General features: G+C 40.5%; 2 protein-coding genes across 6 annotated transcripts in view; both read left to right on the forward strand.

Moving 5' to 3' along the window:
- The window catches only part of LOC137253063 (protein transport protein Sec24C-like), a 584014-nt gene that overhangs the window by 17416 nt on the left and 542216 nt on the right, over window positions 1-24382 (forward strand). The window lies entirely within an intron of this gene.
- LOC137233655 (uncharacterized) lies at window positions 516-23436 on the forward strand. 2 transcript variants are annotated; one of them, XM_067756863.1, is made up of 4 exons: window positions 516-1705; window positions 1776-2104; window positions 11036-11287; window positions 23361-23436. In XM_067756863.1, the coding sequence occupies exon 1, from the start codon at window positions 902-904 to the stop codon at window positions 1448-1450; it is 549 nt and encodes a 182-aa protein (XP_067612964.1). In that variant the 5' UTR covers window positions 516-901; the 3' UTR covers window positions 1451-1705; window positions 1776-2104; window positions 11036-11287; window positions 23361-23436. The 2 variants fall into 2 exon arrangements, with proteins under 2 accessions (XP_067612964.1, XP_067612965.1); XM_067756864.1 differs by lacking the exons at window positions 11036-11287; window positions 23361-23436 and having other exon boundaries at window positions 1752-1786.

Genomic DNA, 24382 nt, shown 5'->3' on the forward strand with positions numbered 1-24382 from the left:
ATAGACTGATTGGATGCTTGACAACCTGACTTTGAACACATGTCGTGCGCACGTTGCTATTTGATGAAGATGTTTTATTATCCTCTTCACCCGGCATTCTTTAGCTAATTATGTGGAGCTCACTTTGCGCGACTAATTAATTAATTTGCTTTGTTTTACAATGAAAGATTATTTATCTTTTTAATAAATGTGGCCAATTTAATTTTTTTTTCACCTGACACCATGTTGTGTCTTATGCACGTTTATTGGTTGAAGTAATTCATGTATATGTCTACATCTGTCAAACATCAATAACAGTGTTGCATAGCTTAAAACTGATATTGAACAGTGTGGTAGATAATAGTAGTATAATAATATATTTACACTATGATTAAAGATCGTAATTAAAGATAATAATTAGTACTTCACAACAATAGGAAGATGTGCTATCGGTGAGTTGTGTATTGGTTGCGTTGCATGTGTGCGTTGCGATATATTAATTTCGTCAGCTGAAAAGAATGGTGAGACACCAGAAATTTTGCTGTCACTTGGGCGTTCAGCTTCATTCACCCTCACGAAGAATGTAGCTACAGCAAATGAATTGGTTGTTGAAGAGAATAAAGCAAACAAACAAATAAATTTAATCGTGTCTCCAAGTAAAACATTAAACACAGGAGTCTGTAGTAACTCTACACCTATTATTGTAGCCACGCCAAGTGGTCTGCAAACCGTACATGTATCAAATGCAACAGTTGTAACATCATCAAAATCTTCATCGCCAGGAACAGGTACGATTGCTGCATCATGACAATCTTCTCCTTCTCAATTGAGCGCTACACTTGGTGGCAAAAAAGTATCTATTAATAAATCCATTGTAATCAATCAAATAAGAGGACAGTCTAACATAACTACAGCTACTAAAATGAAAGCACCATCCTCCCCACAAATTCTCAAACAATCTAACGCCGCATCAAATGTGCAACAAACGCAAAAGCAACAGCAATCGCATAGTTTTATGATACCAATAAGTATGACAAACTCTTTAACAAAATCGGGAACTGGTATTGAGTGTCAAGATGTTTTAGTCAGAGACACGAATTTGCGTTCAGTGCCTGCTTCGTCTTCGGTTTCCAACAACAATATTGATGCCACAACAGCTATTTATATGGATAGTACACAATTTATTACGAATGTAGATAATGTAACACAGCAAGAACAATCGCCACAACAACAACCAAAACAAACACTTGCAAAAAATATAATACGACTTGTACCAAGCATTGGTAGCGGCAGTGTAAGGTCAATTTTACAATCTACATCAACAAGTGGTGGTGGCATTGTTAGCTCTAATAAGCAGCCCGTTCACGTAATTGGGCATCGCGTCGGGGCAAGTAGCGGTAGCGGTGGTGGGGGCGGTGTGGTGACAGCAGTACGCTCACAACAAAGCAAATCCGCAGAAAACATAACATAATAAGTGCAAGCAATGCGCAAACATCTGTAGGCGCTGTTTCGTCAATAATAACTGCGGCAAGTGGATCGACGCTTATAAAAATGTCACCTAACACTTTCGCAACATTGCAACAAAAACATGGCCAACATATTGTTGTAAAGCAATTATCATCGTCTCCCGTCGCGTTATCGTCACCCACAAACCAACAACAGCGTGCGATTGAAAGAACTACATTTTTGAAAAATACTTCAATTGTTGCTCAACCTGGACTGTAGGGTGAGTTACGTCAATGATGTATCTGCTTCACTATCTGATGATTCAGTTTTTACATTACGTTCATTCATAGCATTCATCAAATTAGAAGTGCCTGTGCCACATTCTATTTTCTTCTCCGAGCCAAAAGACAAGTGCGACGTTAATGAAAGCAACTGACCAGGTGTACGTGTATTTAGCGTAGGCGAAATATTTATCAGATCGGAAATTTCCAAATCTTTCCTATTCTCAATTTTGCTCAAAAAAAAATCAGTCAACTCTACATGACCAGTCCCCGATAACAGCATATTATCTGGCTTTATATCACGATGCACAATTCCATGCTCATGTAAATATTGCAATGCTAATGCAACCTCTGCTACATAGAAACGCGCAACTGATTCGTCAAAGTAGCCATACATGGTAAGTAATGATTTGAGATCATCGCCCACCATATAATCCATTACTAAATAGATATAGGAGATTGATTGCAGTGAGTAAAATAGGCTGACACATAATGGGCTACGTGACAATGCTAAAGCATTACGCTCTGTAATAACTTGTCATACCATATTCTTATTCATCATATCGGATTTACGCATCACTTTGATTGCGTATAATTCATTAGGATCATTGTTTTTATAGCCCAAAAACACTTCCAAATGCGCCGCGGCTTATTGGTTTAATAATAACGAAGTCTTTGATTGTAGGTAGCTTTGTGCACGTTTGATTATCTGCTTGAGTTGTTAATATATTAATTTTATCTATTAAACGTTCTCCATCAATTAACATGGATGTCTTTTTGGGTGTCTTGTAATCACATTGCTGGTATTGCACGCACGCACGCAGCTTCCTCCTTTTCCATGACCCGATCGTATAATCCTGTTGAATTGCTGCCGCGCATAGATTTTTCCACGTTACCAAAGTATTCAAGAATATACAGACCTTATTTTCTATAACGATGGATTAATAACGTATATATCGCATGTGAATGTATTTTAAAAATACATTTTTTCATGCATTTTTCTTGAAAATAACACGTAAGCTGAAATATACATATAGCACAAAAAATTCTTTCAAATTTTCTGGCAAACGTTGATTAAATAATTTTGACATGGGGCATACAGTACTCGGCGGCTTAAAAAGTGGTTGAACAGATTGGCCTTGTGGAATTTGATGGCGTAGAGCCTGGTCTTGCTGTTGGGGATTTGCTTCGTGATGCTATGTCGGCAAGTACCAGTTGTACGCTGTATGGTTCAATTTTGAAAAATATTGATCGTCCACCATTGTAAATACAATAATTATCACCCTTGCCGATCTGTGTAAGACGCATACGCACATTGTTGAACGTATTATTGACAAAGTGTTGGCCAAACTTGCATCGCCATTTGCAGTGAACCGTATTGAGACTTTCAAATGCTTTGAAAGGTTAGTGTGGCAGAATCAATTAAAGCTGCACGGTTCGCTATTATTGGCGCTCTTGGCGACTATTTGGGATTAAAAAATTCTGATAGATTTTTATACTCAGTTGAGGAATCGAGATAGATATAGACTTCCATATATCAAAATAAACAGGATCGAAAAAAAATTTGATTGAGCCATGTCCGTCCGTTAACACGATAACTTGAGTAAATTTTGAGGTATCTTGATGAAATTTGGTATGTAGGTTCCTGAGCACTCATCTCAGATCGCTATTTAAAATGAACGATATCGGACTATAACCACGCCCACTTTTTCGATATCGAAAATTTCGAAAAACCGAAAAATTGCGATAATTCATTACAAAAGAGAGATAAAGCGACGAAACTTGGTAGGTGAGTTGAACTTATGACGCTGAATAGAAAATTAGTAAAATTTTGGACAATGGGCGTGGCACCGCCCACTTTTAAAAGAAGGTAATTTAAAACTTTTGCAAGCTGTAATTTGGCAGTCGTTGAAGATATCATGATGTAATTTGGCAGGAACGTTACTCCTATTACTATATGTACGCCTAATAAAAATTAGCAAAATCGGAGAAGGACCACGCCCACTTTTAAAAAAAAATTTTTTTAAAGTAAAATTTTAACAAAAAATTTAATATCTTTACAGTATATAAGTAAATTATGTCAACATTCAACTCCAGTAATGATATATTTTTTCATTTTATTCATTTATTTTGTCTAGGATACTTTTAACGCCATAAGTCGAACAAAAATTAACCAATCCTTTTGAAAATTGGTAGGGGCATAGATTTTATGACGCTAACTGTGAAAATGGGCGAAATCGGTTGATGCCACGCCCAGTTTTTATACACAGTCGTCCGTCTGTCCTTCCGCATGGCCGTTAACACGATAACTTGAGCAGAAATCGACATATCTTTAATAAACTTAGTTCACGTGCTTACTTGAACTCACTTTATCTTGGTATGAAAAATGAACGAAATCCGACTATGACCACGCCCACTTTTTCGATATCGAAAATTACGAAAAATGAAAAAAATGCCATAATTCTATACCAAATACGAAAAAAGGGATGAAACATGGTAAGGTAATTGGATTATTTTATTGAAGCGAAATATAACTTTAGAAAAAACTTTATAAAATGGTTGTGACAGTAGAAGAAAATGAAAAAGTTCTGCAGGGCGAAATAAAAAACCCTTAAAATCTTGGCAGGTATTACATATATAAATAAATTAGCGGTATCCAACTGATGATGTTCTGGGTCACCCCGTTCCAAATTTTGGTCGATATCTGGAAAACGCCTTCACATATACAACTACCACCACTCCCTTTTAAAACTCTCATTAATACCTTTAATTTGATACCCATATCGTGGAAACTCATTCTAGAGTCACCCCTGGTCCACCTTTATGGCGATATCTCGAAAAGGCGTCCACCTATAGAACTAAGGCCCACTCCCTTTTAAAATACTCATTAACACCTTTCATTTGATACCCATATCGTACAAACATATTCTAAAGTCACCCCTGGTCCACCTTTATGGCGATATCTGGAAAAGGCGAACACCTATAGAACGAAGGCCCACTCCCTTTTAAAAATACTCATTAACACCTTTCATTTGATACCCATATCGTACTAACAAAGTCAAGAGTCACCCCTGGTCCACCTTTATTGCGATACCTCGAAAAGGCGTCCACCTATAGAACTAAGGCCCACTCCCTTTTAAAATACTCATTAACTCCTTTCGTTTGATACCCATATGGCACAAACGAATTCTAGAATCACCCCTGGCCCACCTTTATGGCGATATCTCGAAACGGCGTCCACCTATGGAACTAAACATTACTCTCTTTTAAAATACTCTTTAACACCTTTCTTTTGATACCCATATTGTACAAACAAATTCTAGAGTCACCCCTGGTCCACCTTTATGGCGATATTTCGAAAATGCGACCACCTATAAAACAACCACCACTCCCTTTTAAAACCCTCATTAATACCTTTAATTTGATACCCATATCGTACAAACACATTCTAGAGTCACCCCTGGTCCACCTTTATGGCGATATTTCGAAACGGCGTCCACCTATCGAATTAAGGCCCACTCCCTTTTAAAATACTCGTTAACACCTTTCGTTTGATGCCCGTATTGTACAAACAAATTCTAGGGTCACCCCTGGTTCACCTTTATGGCGATATCTCGAAACGGCGTCCACCTATGGGACTAAGGATTACTTCCTTTTAAAATACTTACTAACACCTTTCTTTTGATACCCATATTGAACAAACAAATTCTAGGGTCACCCATGGTCCACCTTTATGGCGATATCTCGAAACGGCGTCCACCTATGGAACTAAGAAGTACTCCCTTTTAAAGTACTCATTAACACCTTTCATTTGATACCCATATCGTACAAACGCATTCTAGAGTCACCCCTGGTCCACCTTTATGGCGATATCTCGAAAAGGCGACCACCTATACAACAACCACCACTCCCTTTTAAAACCCTCATTAATACCTTTAATTTGATACCCATATCGTACAAACACATTCTAGAGTCAACCCTGGTCCACCTTTATGGCGATATTTCGAAACGGCGTCCACCTATAGAACTAAGGCCCACTCCCTTTTAAAATACTCATTAGCACCATTCGTTTGATGCCCATATTGTACAAACAAATTCTAGGGTCACCCCTGTTCCACCTTTGTGGCTATATCTCGAAACGGCGTTCACCTATGGAACTAAGGATTACTCCCTTTTAAAATACTCGTTAAAACCTTTAATTTGATACCCATATCGTACAAACGCATTCTAGAGTCAACCCTGATCCACCTTTATGGCTATGTCCCTAAATAGCGTCCACCTATAGAACTATGGCCCACTCCCTCATAAAATACTCTTTAATGCCTTTCATTTGATACACATGTCATACAAACACATTCCAGGGTTTCCCTCAGTTCATTTTCCTACATGGTTATTTCCCCTTATGTTGTCACCATAGCTCTCAACTGAGTATGTAATGTTCGGTTACACCCGAACTTAACCTTCCTTACTTGTTTTTTTTTTTACATTTGAGCATGCAAGGCAAACTTGATGCTATCGAAAAGTGCTTTTACTCCATCTGTTTTCGATAAGGTTGTCAATTCACCTTGTATGACTGGTGTTTTACTACTGGTCATGTTGGATGTTAAGGAACTGTACAATCCCTCTTGTGACAAATGTTTTGGTGATTGGTCAAACTTCCACTCGATTTATAATTTGGGTAGCTCACGACGTAGACTCATTGGTTTGGTCTTTCGTGAAGTGGAAGACAATAAAAAGAATTTTTAATTGGATGCCGCAGACTCTTCTGCCCCATCGCGATTGTATGGTAAGATGATGAGCTTTACCAAGGGTCGCGTTATCTGGCCTTTCATCGTCATGATATCGATCATTCTGACGCGATCGTCAGGTCCTGGATGTAATTTGACCACCCGTCCGAGTCTCCATTCATTTGGAGACGAATTGTCCTCCTTGATTACGACCAGGTCCCCGATTTTTAGGTTCGATTTGGGAAATCTCCATTTATTTCTTTTCTGCAGTTCAGAGAGGTATTCCGATTTCTACCTCTTGCAGAAGGAGTGATGTAGGGATTTTAACTTTTACCATCGATTTATGATTGAGGCAGAGTTTTCGCTGGCGTCAGGTTCTGGTGGAGATAAGAGATGTCCTCCTACCAGAAAGTGACCTGGGGTTAGTGGCTCCAGGTCTGATGCATTGTTTGACGCGGGGCTCAATGGTCGGGAGTTGAGGAAGGCTTCGATCCTGCATAGCAAAGTCGCAAACTCCTCAAAGGTGAATTTGCAACTTGAGGCGATTTTTGTGAAGTGGCTTTTAAAACTTTTAACTCTCGCCTCCCACAGTCCCCCCATGTGAGGAGCGGATGCGGGAATGAAGTTCCACGATAAGGATTGATGGGAGTACTTGGATAGGGTGTTATCGCGGGCATTTTGTAGGAATTCCCTCATTTCCGCTTTAAGTGCTCTAGAAGCCCCGAAAAAATTCGTGCGTTGTCGGAAAACATCTTACTAGGGCAGCCTCTTCGCGATACGAACCTCGCAAATGCTGCCAAAAATGATTGAGTGCTGAGGTCGGAGGTGGGTTCCAGGTGAATCGCTTTCGTTGCACAGCAAACGAACAAGCATGCATACCCCTTCGACACTCTACAACCTCGTCCCCGAAAGTTCTTTATATCGAAGGGTCCCGCAAAATCGACTCCTGTATTTGTGAATGCCCGTGAGTACGTAGTTCCCATTAGCTGGGTTTGAACACGTTTTCGGTAAATCGTGCATTCCTTGCAATTGTGGATTGTCGATTTTATCATGTTCTTGGCCAGTGGTATCCAATACTGCGTACGGATGAGGCGTAGCATAAGTTGGTTTTCCCCATGGAGTGAGATCCTATGGGTAAACTTTACAATAAGACGCGACAACTGGCAATTATACGGCAAAATGCCTGGATGTCGCTCGTTGTACGGGATATCTTCGGAAGCTTCGAGGCGGCCGCATGCCCTCATAACCCCCCTTTCATCTAAGAATGGGTTCAGTAGTAGTACCTCGCTCTTTGCTCCTATAAGTTTTTTAGATTTTAAAGCTGAATACTCCTCCCCATAATGCCTCTTTTGATAGATAACAATCAGACGTTGGGTCGTTGCTTTTATTTCGCTCGACGAAATTGAGCAAGACTTCGCCTGAAATGAGGCTCTTGTTTTTGGGTTAGTGGTTGGTCTTGCACTCGTGCCCGCATTTTGTTGAATATGCAGGAGCGTATGATGCCTTAGATGGCAAATGCTACAATTAAAGGAGCACGTACATTTGGAAACTGTGTGTTTTGCCGAGAGGCAATTCAGACACCCCCGACTGTCTTTTATAAACGCAACTCTGTATACGACAGAGAGCCGTTGGAAGCTTTGGCATTGTGACAGCTTGTGGTTGTTTTTCTTACAGCATCTGCAAGTGTTTCTAGCTACACTTGCTTGGTATGCGCCTACTTTCTTTTGAGACGAATCATTATTATGTTTGGGTGGTGGCTGTTTGGGAGCCTTGGTATTTTTGGTAGCTGTTAATCCCGAGACTTTTTCCAAGGTCTGGAACCTGTTCGATAAAAATTTATCCATATCTTCCCATTTCGATATTTCAGTTTTATTCTCTATGGTCTGTTCCCATAAAGCTAGCGTGCTTTCGGGTAGTTTGGTGGAGCATAGATATGTGAATATCGCATCCCAATTGCCTATCTCAATTTGATGAGCTTTTAGAGCTGAGATGCAGTTATTTATTTCCCGCTGAAGTGTTTTAATCGCGGTGCCACACTCACTTTCTACGCTTTCAAGATTGAATAATATTTTTAATTGGGTATTGTCGAGAATTCGTTTATTCTCATATCTTTCCGCTAAATTCTTCCACGCTGTGTCAAACCCATCGTTTGTAAGTGGGCATTTTTTAACTATATCCCTTGCCTCACCCTGCGTTTTTTGGTTGAGGTGAAATAACTTCTCAACTGGGGTAAGGCGTTTATTCCGTATGTATATTGCCGTGAACATGTCACGGAACGTTGGCCAGGAGAGGTAGTCACCTTTGAATACATCCGTATCGCACGGAGGTAGTCGCATGCTGTGTTCTGGATCGGGTGTCCCTTCTCCCTCCTTATCGCGTTTAGTTAGCTTTGCTATTAATTCAGCCATGGCTGAACTTCCGCGTACATATGCGGAATACGTCGCTTGGTATTTCGGTTTGGCCTGCGCTAACACCTTTTTCTCTGCCGTTTCAGAATACAAGAGATCCTCATAAGCTAGCTTTGCCTTTCTCCAATTGTTCTTTAACTCTTCTTACTGAATGGCTAGAGTGTATTTTGTGTGTTCAGCTTGAGGTCTGTCGTTGAACTCAGCCTCAAACTGTGCCACCTCATCAGCTACTTTAATGAATTTCTCCATATCGTTTGATATTTAAACGAGAATAACTACTGTGAAGGACTTAGTTAGAAATTCGAGTTTGATACTCAGAAACAAAGGGAAGGGTTTCAACAACCTAACACCACTACTCAAAGAATTTAACGCAAATGAAAATTTTGGATTAACCTATATAATCTTCTTGTTAAATTTATTATAGCCAAATATATATGTATGTATATGCAAGAATTTTTATTTTCAGCTTTTCGCCACTGAATACCAGACTTTATGAAAATTAATTATATACGTGTGTGTGATATAAGTATAATAAATATGTGATATAAAGATACAGTGAACAAAAAATCAAATATAAATGTGAGGAATAAACGACTCGAACCCAATTTATGTATATTGCTTTTAAAGAAAAGGACGATATTGTATTTAAAAAGAAAAACCAGTGAGCCTGTACGTGTGACCGGTGTGCAATATAATATGTGAGGTTATGTCTCCTCCGCTAAAATGAATATTGCTGGTGCTAAGTGTCCAAAGAAAAATTGATTGCCACAATTAACGCATGTAGCTAGAGCCAATAAATGGTCTATTGCAATATGAGCGTTTGTGTTTGCACGTTTAAATTTTTAAACGAGCAGAAAGCACTGTGTTGGCGAGTTTTTCAATATTCTGCTAACGACCAAAGTGGTGTCATAGAAGTTTGGACAAGCACCTTTTTGTCACGAATAAGCTCAGAATTTGTATAATAATTTATAACCGCGATGGTTGCAAGAACCGAAAATGCAGTGCAGTGTAACGTTTCAAGGAAAGTTTAAAGCCACTGACTGCTAGCCTTAGGCTATGTCCAATACCTCTTACCACGGGTGGGGGAGAGTATTGGATAGACAAAAGCACTGTTTATTTAGTAATTTTTAATCACCGCATGTGATTTATATGAATAAAAATTTTTACCACTTTTTTCTTGTGTCACTTTTAACTTGAGCACATACCTCTTATCCAAACGCTTTTATTAGTGATTTGATGAATTCTTCAGTGATGAAATGTGAACATTGACGCTGTACAAATTCCGTTGTTGTCCGGAATGGCTGTGTACTCAACGATTAGGTCGCTGGTTCATATCCGGCTCGAAGGACCTTGAAAACTTGAGCTGACGATTTCCAGACTTAGTTTCTCTCAGGGGGGCTAGAAATAAAAGGCAATGATTAATATTAAAAATTACACTAGTATTTTATTTCAAAGGAATGTGCAATAGAAAAATGAGAAGTAGAGTTTAAAAAGCAAACATGCAATTGCTACAGTTTTACCTTTTAATATATTCGGGGACTCTGCGTTCTGGCGTTGATGATCGCTGGAGTGACCTTTTTTATAGTTTTGAAAACTTGTTGTTTAAAGGAAGAACTTACGAGCGTGCGTATACTGCTGCAGCTTTAATCCAAGTGATCGAGTCCCATTCCACGCATTCCGTTTACCCCCAAAGCTAACAGGCCTTTGGCGGGGTAACTTAACGAAACGTCACTTTTTCTTTTAGTATAAGTGCTAACGGCCGTAACAAATAAGAGGTTTTGTATTAGATTGCATCATTTGAAGAAATTGTCATTGTCATCTGAGTAAGTTCAGCACAGTTTTGCAAAATTTCCTTCTTTTTTATGCGAATTAATAACTTTGCGATTTACTCAGTTTGTACGCTAATTAACACCTTTGCGATTTATTAATATTTTCGTGCGGATTAAATATACCATATACAAATTTTGGAAAAGTCTTATCGTTTATATTACAGCTAACAAAAGTATTATAATTTTGTAACATTCAATATTGAGAGCCGAATAAGTAATAGCCACCAATCTGGCACAATTTTCTGAAACCCAAGTCATCAACGCATTTTGTCCAAGAAATCAAATAGTTAGTTTTGGAGTATAAAATTATTATAATCCGTTGTCGATAAATCCGTTTGTTTCTGCAAGTTTCCCATATTTTGCAGTGATTGAAATTATAAAAGGATTAGTGCGCATGGTTCGAGGGGATCGTATCAAAACCTAGGAGCTACAGATAAATTCGTTTCGAACGTGACTCTCAGCAGAGCGGCTTTATCATCTCCGTCTACACTTATATAACAGCATCGAACACACACCATCCTCGATCAACACAGCTTGTCACCGCAACGCACAACCTGTCATCTGCAGCAGCAACGGTGGAACTTTTCCCTAGAAGCAGCAAGAACCAACACAGCCTGGTGAGTACCAACCTCTCAAGTGGATAAAGTCCAATAAAATCTGAATAATTAAGGTTCAAGCAGTAGATAGATTTTAATATTTTTGAAGAAGATTCGTTTAATTGTCTAAATCGTGATTCCGATCCCCCAGTGTTCGCTCCTGAGGGTCGTTCACGTTTAAAGAGCGTCCATTGGCATTACTTGGCGAATGTGAACGTCTATTATTATTATTAGCATTATTGTTACTACTACTAGGCTGATTGTTTCTATTAGTGCTATATCTGTCATTATTACTTCTATTAGAATTATTGTACCCGTAATTATTATTGTTGTAGTTATTTCTATTGTTATTGTTGAATCTTGCATTTGGATTGTTGTACCTATTATTGAAATTATTGCCTCTATAATTTCTTCGAAAGCTATTTTGCCAATTACCACGAGAACGAAATGGTAGTACTTGTCTACGTTCAACTATCATTTTTGCAACTACGTCAATTGAAGCCAGGATGGATTTGACTAATTCTGAACGAGTGTTCAACCTGCACGCATTCACTGTTTGCTCTACGGCCATTTCATGTGCCTTGGCTTGTGTCATACCTTCAATAATCAAAGAACGTTCCAATGTGTCGGATAGTTCTTCAACGCGCTTAGCAAAGTCGAATAGTTATTATTGATGACATGTAAGGACGCGATTTTACCAGAAACAACTTTCGAGTTGTCCGGTTGTATTCTACTTCTCAAGGCAGTCTTTATGTCATCAACTGAGTTTATCTCGGTTGGCAATGCTTCGCGTGTTTTTCCTTCAAGTTTGGATTTCAAAAATGTGTTAAGGTCCACTTGGGAGATCCAACCTTGGAACGTACCAATTGGCTAGTGATAGGAAAAAGTTAGGATCCACCCTCACTCATGTCTGCCTGGGGTGCTTAAAACATTTTTTTTTGTTAATTTCGTGCGGGTGGCATCGCTAAAAATTCCCATTACATTGACGAATTTTCAATAACACTTGGCTCAATGGTGTAGGTGGCTCATCTCATCAGCTGATTTTATTCGTTTCATTGTGCTGGCATAGAGATTGTCAAGAGGAGATGGCGAACGCAAAATGCAACCGATGCATTGGCAATTATGCACTGTCGTGGTGGTAAAATTTTACCTAAATTAGCGCACAACGTTCCCACAACACACAAAAGCTTCGAAGTTTTACGCTTCCTCTACGTTCCGCTCACCTAACATCAACACAAAGGTTTGCCAGCCGGACAGCTACGTGTATAATGCTGTAAGGATGAGCTAACCATAACAACGAACCAATCGATAATCGCCCCCGCAGCAGATAACTGTTTTTTTTTCCCATCCCTGGAAAAAGAAAGGTAAAAAATTATCTTTCTTTTGGCAAGAAGAACGTGGCGTGGTCGTACTTTTTTCGTGGTTTGTGAAGGGCATTTATTATCCACCAACCAATTTGACGCCAAAAATTCTGGACACGCGGGCGACGACACCAAGCCAAGTCAAATAGTCGCGATACAAAATAGTCAATCAGCAAAAATTCTCAATTTTAACAATTCGACAGATAACCTTTCCTTTTTTGCAAGAAGAACGTGGCGTGGTGGGACTTTTTTCGTGGCTTGTGAAGGGCATTAATTATCCACCAACCAATCTGACGCCGGAAATTCTGGACACAATTCTGTCAAAAAATACCAAGCCAACATAACCTGTTTTTGGCAAAGAAGAACGTGGAGAGTTGTACTGTGTCATGGCTTGTTAATCGATTCACTATCCACCAACCAATCTGACGCGAAAATCCTGGTCAAATTTTGCAAAACGATACCAAGCCAAGTCAACTAATTGCGATACAAAATATTCAATCAGTTACCAAAGTTTCGACTCAACCAATTCGACAACATAACCCTTTTGACAGGAAAGTCAATTAAATCCATTAAACGGCCGTTGCCGCCAGGAGCTATAAGTCCAAGTACGAGTCGTGCCAGTTCGCCATCGGTGATAGGCCTTCTGAAACACTAGATGTAACACCGACAGCGGGTCCGCTAAGCGTAGGCCGGCTGCACCAGCACCTACAACAACAACGTTTGAAACCGGGTGAGTCCATTCCAACTCGGGGAAATTATATTATGTATTTATATGAAGTGGTAAAATTCGTCACTTACAGATTATCGTTTCAAATTTTGTAATTTACTCCAAACACACTTAATGAACTTAAATACCATTTTCTATAACTCGATTCGAAAATACGGTATATGAATTATATTGGAACGATTTTCCGTCATCCCTTGTCAAATTTGGTTTTGAGACAAACCGGGTTCGGCGTTGTGCCATCATCAGTGTCGATTTTCGTTCTGATCTGTTGTCGTTTGTCCTGTATTTATAGTTCGTAGGTATATGAGCAGGTATTGTCAAATTGATGCTTGTGTATATTTAGTTATGTGTATGTGCTGTGTGTTCATTCAGAACCGAGGGTGGTTTACTAATCGATTTGTGTGGCAGACTGGGGTAGGTAAAAATCTGTGATTTTAGTCGTTTGTCCTTCTTTGTCGGTTTTTTGTTTTGGTGTGTTAATTGTTTTGTTGTTGTTGTTGTTGTAGCAGTGCTTCGCCCCACCTAACAGACGCGACCGATCACAAATTGTCATCAATATCCTCTAACGGGAGTCCAAGGAAACTTGCTGTTTCAACAGGGGTGGACCATAGGAAAAGGGGTGTTAGAGGCGTTGGTTCCACATTACAATTAAAGAGATGGTTGGTGTAATGTGGGGACACATTGCAAGCGGGGCATGCATTTTGTATGTCGGGGTTGATTCTGGATAGGTAAGAGTTTAACCTGTTACAGTGTCCAGAACGAAGTTGAGGCGGAGTGACACGCGTTTCCCTGGGGAGTATGCGTTCCTCTTCCGCAAGTTTTGGAAACTTTACTTTGAGTACTGGATTCACCGGGCAATTCCCGGCATAAAGGTCCGACGCCTGTTTGTGGAGTTCACCAAGGACCTGCTTGTGTTTTTTCGCTTCATACGTCTGGGTTCTCAAGTGCCGTATTTCCTCAAAATGCTTACGGAGACGACTCCTTAAGCCCCTAGGCGGTGCTGGCTCGTCAATCAGATGTCTGTTGGGATGCCGAGGTTTCTGGGTATTCAACAGGAACTGTTTGGTCAGCATCTCGTTTCTTTCACTGATGGGGAGTTTTCTCGCCTCATTATGCAGATGGTGTTCTGGGGACATAAGAAGACAGCCCGTGGCAATTCTGAGAGCAGTATTTTGACAGGCCTGTAGCTTCTTCCAGTGGGTAATTTTTAGGCTTGGCGACCATATGGGTGACGCGTAGCACGTAATCGGCTGGCTAATTGCTTTGCATGTAGTCATGAGCGTTTCTTTATCGTTTCCCCAGGTACTGCCAGCAAGGGATTTGAGGACTTTGTTACGGCTCTGAATTCTCGGAACAATTGCGGCTGCGTGCTCACCAAAATGTAGATCCTGATCAAACGTCACACCCAAGATTTTGGGGTGTAGGACAGTCGGTAGCGTAGAGCCATCGACGTGGATGTTCAAAATGGTCGACATTTGGGACGTCCATGTTGCAAATAAGGTCGCGGAAGATTTAGTCGGTGATAATGCCAGGTTTCGCGAGGCGAAAAAACTGGAGAGATCAGGGAGGTAGCCGTTTATTTTATTGCATAGCTCATCGATCTGTGGGCCTGGGCCTGTGGCCATTACTGTGCAGTCATCGGCGTAGGAAACGATTGCGACTCCTTCCGGTGGTGAAGGTAGTTTAGATATGTAGAAATTTAACAAAAGTGGGGATAGGACACCACCCTGTGGCACCCCTTGTTTAATTCTCATTGGCGTTGATGTTTCGTTTCTAAATTGCACCGATTCCTGCCGACCACCCAGATAATTTGCGGTCCACCTTTTAAGACATGGGGGAAGGGTAGACCCTTCCAGGTCTTGCAGTAACGAGCCATGGTTGACCGTATCAAAAGTTTTTGATAGGTCTAGCGCTACGAGTACTGTTCTATGGTGGGGGTTTTGATTTAAACCGCAATTTATCTGGGTGCTAATGGCATTTAGCGCGGAAGTAGTGCTATGGAGTTTTCTGAAGCCATGCTGATGGGAGGCTAGCTGCAAATTTGCTTGGAAATAAGGGAGCAAAATGGCTTCGAGCGTCTTTGCTACTGGCGATAGGAGAGATATCGGACGATACGACTCTCCTATGTTAGCTGGTTTACCAGGCTTTAGTAGCGGGACCACCTTGGCCATTTTCCATTTCTCGGGTATGACAAAGGTGGAACGAGACAGGTTGAAGACTTGCGATAAATATTTGAAACCCTCTTTCCCTAGGCTTTTAAGCATCGGCATGGCTATGCCGTCTGGGCCCACTGCTTTGGATGGTTTAGCGCGACCAATGGCGTCCTCAACCTCTTTAGCGGTGATGGTGATTGGTGACGCGCTGAATTTGTGTTTATGTGCGTATCTGTTGGCCCTCCGTCTATCTTTGTCGACCGTAGAATGCATTATATATTGTCGGCAGAAAGCGCTCGCGCATTTTTTCGCATCCGACAGCACTTTGTCGCCAAAGGCGATGGAAACTTTGTCTTTGTGTTTAGTTGGATTCGATAGGGACTTTACGGTGGACCAAAGTTACCCACACCGGTAGAGAGGTTACAACCTCTTAGGTGCTCCTCCCATTTCGCTCGCTTGTGCTCATCCACAAGCAATCTGATGCTTTGGTTTATATCCCTTATTTGGGGGTCGCCTGGATCAAGCTGTCTTATAAGGTCACGTTCTCTCGCTAAGTTTGCGGCCTCCGCTGGGAAGTGCGCCGGATTTCGGGAATTCTCCCGGCGGGGATGAAACGTGCCGAAGCGGATTCAATGACCTGCGGAAGGCACGCTCCCCTTGGCGGGCATCAGTCGGGATAGGGAGGGCAGCAAAGAGGTTGTCTGTAAAAGATTTATATTCTTCCCACTTTCCTTTTGTAAAGTTTATGAAAGTGCGTTTTTCGGTGACGATGAAGTCGGCGGTATGCTCGAGCGAAATAAGTATAGGCAGGTGGTCGGATGCCAATGATACCATCGGCTGCCAGTTTACGCAGTTTACGAGTTCTGCGCTCACGATTGAGATATCTGGCGAACTGTGACAGCTTCCAACCATACGTGTGGGGGCGTCTCCGTTTATTGTGCAGAACGTCGTTTCTTCTATTTGATCCGCCATCATCTCACCCCTACTGTCCGCCCGCAAATTTGAATGCCATAGATCATGATGGGCATTGAAATCGCCTAAGATAATGCGATTGTTGACAGTGAGTAAGGCTCTGATATTAGGGCGGTATCCACTGGGGCAACAGGTGGCAGGGGGGATGTAGATGTTGATGATTTCTAGGTTTGCATCGCCTGACCCGACAGATAGGTCTTGACGTTCTAAGACATTGTCCCTGCGGTCGATGCCAGGATCAAATATGTGATATTGCACAGTGTGGTGTATTATAAACGCGAGGCCGCCTCCATTTCCGCTCTCGCGATCTTTTCTGCAATGCAGATCGTGCTGTGAGTTTAGTCTCTTGAATCGCAGCAATGCCAGGACGCAATTTCTGTTGTGGCCCTGGGACTGGGCGTCCTTGGGCAAGCATTGGGGTACCCGGATGATTTGGGTTTGCGACCTGGCAACATGGCGCGATGAAACCCGTCGGGGGGTTGCCGTCGCGGAGACCAGAACATCTAGGAAAGTGGCACCACCCAAGGCAGGAGCTGCATTGGGCGGATGTCGCAAACATATATATTCTGTGCTGGCAAACGATGCAAACGGAGGTAGGGACTAAGAGTCTGTTTCCCTGACCTACACGATTGCTGCCGGAAAAGAGGGGGGGGGGGGGAATACGGGGGCAGTGGCTGTTGCTCAGCATTGTTTCCGACTCTACTACGAAGATTGTAGTTATGAGTGGAAGCAGCTGTTTGAGTTGTTAGCGCCGTGGGGCGCGAGCAGCAGCGGGTACTTGTGGTGGCTTGCTGAGCAGCGCGGCTGCTGGAAGGTAGTGGGGGGGGGGGGGGGGGGCGCTTAGACGTAGACTACGGGACGCCCTTGGGCGTGAACAGAAAGGAGCCACAAAAGATTTATAAAAGTTACGTGGACGTCGGGTTTTGGGATCAAGCCCAGAACAACCTGTCCGATGCAACCATCCCTTACACGAGACTCACTGAACAGAGTATGACCGTCCTAAAAAGATTCTTTTCCGGCAGATGCAGCAAAACCATTTCTCAGGACCGGGGCCAGGAGACGGACGGGATTGGATTCGATACCTTCCCGGAGCAAGAGAATATGGAACAGTCCTGCTGCAAGGAGCTGCTGGGAGGATGACAATTTGTGGGAGGGACGCAACAAATTAAATGGGGTTACACTGAAATGACAGTCCTTGGTCGGGAAAAATCCCGAGTCGCTCCGGTACATAGACTGCCTTGGGAAGCGTTAATTGTTTTGTGTTTATTTGTTGTTGTGTGTTTGTCTGTTGTACCTGTGTGATTACGTTTTTTCCTGTAAACAAGTTTTAAAGGCTCGAATATTGTGTTAGAAATTGTGTTTATCTGTTCGTTTATTATTCTACCGTCGAATGTTTTCTGTTTGTAGATTTCCATGTTTTCGAGTACGTTGAGACGTCGGCCCTTTTCTTGTATATGAAGAACCCTAACTGTTTTATTGATGTTTGCTGGGGAACATTCATTCTCGACCATGTGATTCGCGAAGTTAGAGTCGGGTATAATGTTTGTATTCCGTATTTTTTTGTTGTAATCTCTAATATGTTCTCTGAACCTCGTTCTTATTTGTCGTCCTATTTTTCCTATGTAACTCTGCTGGCATCCGCAGGTAAGCTTGTATACGCCGTGGCTGCTAAACGGATCCTCTCAGTTAGTGTTAGTTCTTTGTTTTCGCCCTAGATTGTTCGATGTTTTGAATGCTGTGTTCATGTTGTATTTTTTAAAGAATTTTGTCAATTTATATGTTGCTTTTCCAGTATATGTCATAGTCGTCCAGCTATTATTTCTTTTTGGTTCTCTATTTGTCCTTCTGAGCTTATCTACTAGTGCTTTTTTATATCCGTTGTTTGCAGCGATATTTATTTATTTATTTATTTATTTATTTATTTGAGTCTTTAAATTTAAAAATTTTCACAGACTACCATAATATTAAGAGTAGAAAGATCTTAAATGACTAATTAGGGTTGCATACGAAGAAGTGCAGTCAACACCTGAAGAACTGAAAAACAAATTGAGATCCGCACAAGCCCTCGCAAAAGGCGCATTTACCGCATAGTTGGTCCTTGCAAAACTAATTTTAAAGGTCTCAAAGTGCCGCAAGTTTCTGCAGGGAACATTGAACTGAATTTTTTCCAGGAGCGATGGACAATCAACAGCTCCAGAAATTAAGCCAATGATAGACGAGCACGATAAGATGGTTCGTCTATTTACAAGCGTACTCAGTTCAATTAAAAGACATCTCGATTCATATGTCGGCAAAGGATCAGAAAAATTCAAAGAACGGAGAGCAAAACGTAAAAAAACTTTTTGAACTCTCTCGATACGATTAGAGGGACTAGTATGGTATGGTCTCCAAATTATAGCAGCATACTCCAGTCTCGATCTGACAAAAGAGCAATAAAGAGACTTGAGGGTGTGAGGGTTAGTGAAAGCTGAACAATTTCTACGAATGAACGCTAGCATGGCGTAAGACCGAGTAATAACGTAGTTAACTTGGTTAGCGAAATCAAATTTCGCGTCAAAAAATACACCCAAGTCTTTAATTACCTCAACGGATTCCAGAGCACTGCCCGCAATACTATATGAAGTCCGTAGAACATTAGCCGATTTAGAAAAAGTCACGTGAAAACACTTTTTGATGTTAAGAGTAAGACGATTTAGACAACACCAGTTTTCAACATTGAGGAGGTCCGATTGCAGCCTTTCAGAGTTACGAGAACTCTTTATGGTGGCGAAAATTTTCAAATCGTCTGCATACAACAAGTATTCCGCAAAAGCGAAGCATGAGCCGATATCATTTATAAATAATATAAAAAATAAAGGCCCTAGAATACTTCCTTGCGGGACCCCAGAGGAAGCAATGAAGGGCTGGGACGTGGCGTTGTCTATTTCAACAACGCATTGTCTATTTGAAAGATACGACGCAATCCACTTCAAAAATGTGGAATGAAAACCCAAAGCCAGAAGCTTAGCCAAGAGTATCTGGTGCGAAACCTTGTCGAAAGCCTTTGAAAAGTCAGTGTCATTGTATCAACTTGCAATCTATTATGAAAAGCGGAAAAGCAGTATTCAGAAAAAATAGATAAGTTAGTAACAGTGGACCGTTTTGAAACAAATCCGTGCTGATTATTCGAAATTAGGCCCTTTACTGCAAAGTATATTTTATCATTTACTATAATCTCAAAAAGTTTGGAAACACATGAAAGCTTCGAAATAGGTCTGTAATTACGAACATCATTTTTGTTACCACTCTTGAATATCGGAGAAATTGAAGTTAGCTTCCAGTCATCCACAAATGTCCCAGTGGCCAGAGAGTTGTTGAAGATAATTGAAAGAGGATCAGCCAAACACAAGCAGTTTTTTAACAATATGACAGAAAGACCATCTGAGTCCGTCTTAGTAGACAGCTTAAGCTTCCCAATACCATTAACCACATCCGTAACGGAAACACGCAAAGATCCGAAATTGAGCGCTGAGTTGCTCATGGGAGGCAAACTCGAGTGGACGCGAGTGTCTGGTTCAAAATTAGAACAAAAAAAATTGGCAAAAAGATTCGCAGCATCAACTGCATTGATTGCAGATTTGTCGTTGAAAAACACATTACTAGGGACAGATGAGCAGGCCTTTTTTGACTTTATGAAACGCCAAAACGACTTTGAGTTCGACATTATATTACTCTCAAAGCTCAGAACATAATTTCTGTACAAAACCTATTCAAGCACTTGAATGCCTTTAAATCGTTTTGAAATTTTGAGTAGTGCGCCGAATCTCCAGTTCTTTTATACTGTTTTAAAGATTTGCACTTAACATTCCTAAAATGTTTTAGCCTCTTAGTATGCCAGGGCGTCTTATATGTTTTTTCCTATATATTGGGATATGCTTCAAGCACAACTCATGAACCTTATTTTTGAAGATATGAAAACAAGATGTGACATCATTATCGCGGAATGAATCACACCAATCAATGCTTAATAATATTTCATTAACATACGACATATCGCAAGCACTAAAGTTGAAATTAATTTCAGGCTTATCTGTAATTTCAGCAAATTCATAAAACTCCAATTCTAGGGAAATAGAAACGTGATGTTTGTCGGTCTGCAGGATTGGTGTGAAGCATTCAGACAATGTGTAGTTAACATTGTTTGAGATGAACACTAAATCTAAAATTCTATTCAGCCTATTATAGAGCCCGTTAACTTGTACCAAATCGATACTTAAGAAACTATCAATAAGATGAATTTCGGCTGAAGAGTTAACGTTAGAGGCCGTAAAAGAAGCCGTGTCCTCAATATGAGACCAATTCAAATTACATAAATTAAAATCTCCAAGTACACAAAGATGATTGTCACCCACATTTGATACCAGTGAGAGAACGTTGTCAGCGTGTGCAATATATAAGGCATCTGCACTGTTCGGTGGAATATACGAAGCGCACAAATACAAGATTCCAGAAGAACCATGAACACGTACGCAGAGCTGATCAATGAGTGTATCAGAGTTAGCGAGTGTTACCACGGCCGCCTGGAATTTCCTCCGAACAGCAATGAGGACACCCCCTCCTCTCGAGCAACCTGTTTTAACAAGATCACGGTCCTTACGGAAAACATCATAGAGATGTGGATCAAAGATTTCACTACTAAAAAATTTCTCGTTCAGCCAAGATTCAACAAAAACGAAAATATCATAATCTAATGCAGAACTATACATAAAAACTTCCGAACATTTAGTACGAAGACCAGATACATTTTGAAAGTATATTTTTAGGCAATTAAAATTAGACTTAACATTGGGAATATCTGCAACATCATCAGGAATCCCGTTTTGCACGAACGGAACGAAAAGGCTGCACTTTGACATTCGCAGGCCAGGTTTCTGATTTTAAAATAGTGCCGGATATCTCTTCTGGCACGCCAAGTTTAAAATTTACCCATTTTAAAGTATGCGGATCCACACCTTTCTTTATTAATTTAAAGCAAAGCAGTTGGCTTTTATCGATAGAAATATGTTCGGCAAGGTAGTTCAGAATATTTTCTTCAGTGACAGAATTCAAAAACGAAGAGATATGCAACCATATAATGCGCCTCACAACATTACGTCGTACTACAGCCAAATCAACGTTTGAACTTGTACCAACAACAACTTGCATTGGTTTATCTTGGTTGCTTACTTTCGTTTCTTTGTTCACATTTGTCAACATTTGTATATTTTTCTTTTTTCTCCTATTCTTGCGCTTATTCGTTGTTTTCCACTCAGATTCGCCTTGTGCCGTGGAAGCGTCAGCATCGACGTCAGCTGCAACAGGCGCCGAATTAGCAACATCAGAAAAATTATTCAAACCACTGCTTGGGTCATTAGAATTATCGACAGAGATTATTATATATGACCTCAAGTTCTCTCTTATATGCCTCTTGCGTAAGAGGTGTTCTTTCAAGTCTATGTACCAAGTGCCTTAATGCTGCATTTTTATGCTGTTGGGGGATGATTTGAGGTATTGTGTATTATTGTGTCGGTGGCCGTTGACTTGCTATGCTTGCTATGCTTGCTATGCTTGCTTGCTTGGCTTCTTTATCAATATTTATCGTGAGGTCTAGATAGTTGATTCCTCCGTCTTTTTCGGTTTCCATTGTCAATTTTTATATTTCCGTGCTGCTTGTTGAGGTACTCCAGTACAAGCTCTTCGTTATTAGTAGTTAAAACGCATATTATGTCATCCACGTATCTAGCATAAAATGACACGCCTAATTTGGACTTCAGCTCCTGTATGTACTTTTCTTCCAGATTTTGCATGAACACTTCCATAAGAATTGCTGATGTGGGGCTTCCCATTCCAAGACCGTTTGTTTGTCTATATATTTTATTGTTGAATTGAAAATAGTTTTGACGTAAAGTGGTTCTTAGCGTATTTGTGATTTGCATACTTTTTACTTTGTTTTTTGTGTTATGAACTATTGTTGAGCTAACTATGTTCAAAGTCTCCGATAGTGGTATAGATGGGTATAAATCTTGTATGTCAAAAGATACCAATTTGCTGTTCCTTGTTAGCTCTACGGTATCAAGTCTCTCTATTAGTTCTGTTGTGTTAGCTATTGCACATTCGTTCCTTAGCTCCAGAGTATCTTTCAATATTGTTACGCTAGCCTCAAGATACATAGATACATATGTCACCGGCAACCGTACTTGTTCTTGCGTTACACCCTTATCGACAAAATGTATCTCAACCAGGTATCTGCGCGCGTTGCGCAACATTAGTGGAAGGAGGGCCGAATTAGCATTTTTCGTCTTACTTTCTTTTCACATTTTTTTTATATCACGACCAAAAATTATACCTACACTTAGTCAATTACTGATATTTTATGCATGGTTCGAATTTTTTTGTACTTTAATTATGATTTTTTTTTTGCTACACACACCACGCGGCTTGCACGTCTTCCTAGGCTATAGCCTAACTTAAGCACAGGTTTGGTTGCGGACAGAGAAGTTCTCGGTAACTTTATTTCTTTTTGTTCGCAACATTCCTTAGCCCACACCTTTTTTGTTAGCACTGTTCAAAAATGTTGCACACACTTTTGTATTATAGTCAATTTTAGATTTTTTTTGCAGCAAACAAAATTTTCTCATGTCAACTATATTGTGTGGATTTTTTTTTGTTTTTTTTTTTTGAGTTTTGCTAAAGATTTTTTTTTTCGGCCGCGTAAGTTTGTGACCCACTCGACGCCCGCTACCGCGAGTGAGTGAGCGTAGAGTCGATTGTAAAATTCCATTGAACCTTACTTAGGCAATGAACGTATGGTATTTGTATGAATAGGAAGAGACGTATGCATGTAAACTTTTCCTCCCTCACAGGTCCCCCACGGCTTGAAGGCGCCTACAATGCTGATGTGCTGAGATCAGGTGAGTGAGAAAACGAAGAAAACAAAAAAAAAAAAAAACAAAAAAAACTATCATATGCTCCTCGTTACATATATACGTATGCAAGCATTGACCTATATATATGCCTATGTACATAATGCCTTAGCCTAGGTCAGGAATTTGCATTAATTTTAGCTGCTTTGGCTACTTTATTTTATATATATATACATACCGATAGATCTTTCTGCGGTTTATTAGAAGGAAAGATATGAAAAATGATTTTTTTGTAGAAGCAAAGTACCTTCCTAATACGGCATACATTAGGGGGTGACGAGTTATACACAGCCTTCAATATCGTTCACATAATTTTGTTTGAATTCGGCTATTTTTTTTGTTTTTTTGCTTCCAACTGGATTATTTTTTTTGAATTATGGTTGACAAGTTGTTTGAAGATGTCAAGCTCTTGTTTAAATAGATATATTGTATTGCTAAATACTGTATTAGCCTTTGATTGCGATAATTTTTTTCTTACACGTAGACTTAAGACTAGTGGTTAGATTATCATCTATTTAGTTTGTTTGCGACTTTAAAATTGAATAAAATAATGTTTATAACGTTGGCAAATTTGAAAGGTTGAAGCTAAATTTATTTCAGTAATGGAAGGCTAACTTTTCAACTCTTTGGTGTGGGTGTTGTTGCAGGTAAGAAGAGGGGAAGTGGGAGGGACAATGACGTGAAGGACCCTTAGACAGACGAACTTGAGTCAGGTATTGGGGGCGCCATAAAATTAGAGGAGTCAGCACGGCGCCCATGGCTTTGCGTAAGATACGCGAAGAGGGTGGGTAGACTCCCCCTGACTCTGGACGGGCCTTCTTTCCTTTTTTCTTCCATATCCTACTTTCCCTCTATTTATATATTCACTTCTAGGCATGAACCACTTTTTTTGTTGAGATAACTGCGGGTAAGGCAGGTGTGCAAAACCCCACCCCATTCGACGAGCTAGCAGGGGCTTGCAA

The sequence above is a fragment of the Eurosta solidaginis genome, chromosome 5 (genome assembly GCF_040869045.1).
Source record: "Eurosta solidaginis isolate ZX-2024a chromosome 5, ASM4086904v1, whole genome shotgun sequence".
In the NCBI taxonomy this organism is placed as follows: domain Eukaryota; kingdom Metazoa; phylum Arthropoda; class Insecta; order Diptera; family Tephritidae; genus Eurosta; species Eurosta solidaginis.

Excerpts from the sequence above, each read along its gene's own strand:
- LOC137233655 (XM_067756863.1), top strand. The coding sequence starts at position 902 with ATGAAAGCACCATCCTCCCCACAAATTCTCAAACAATCTAACGCCGCA.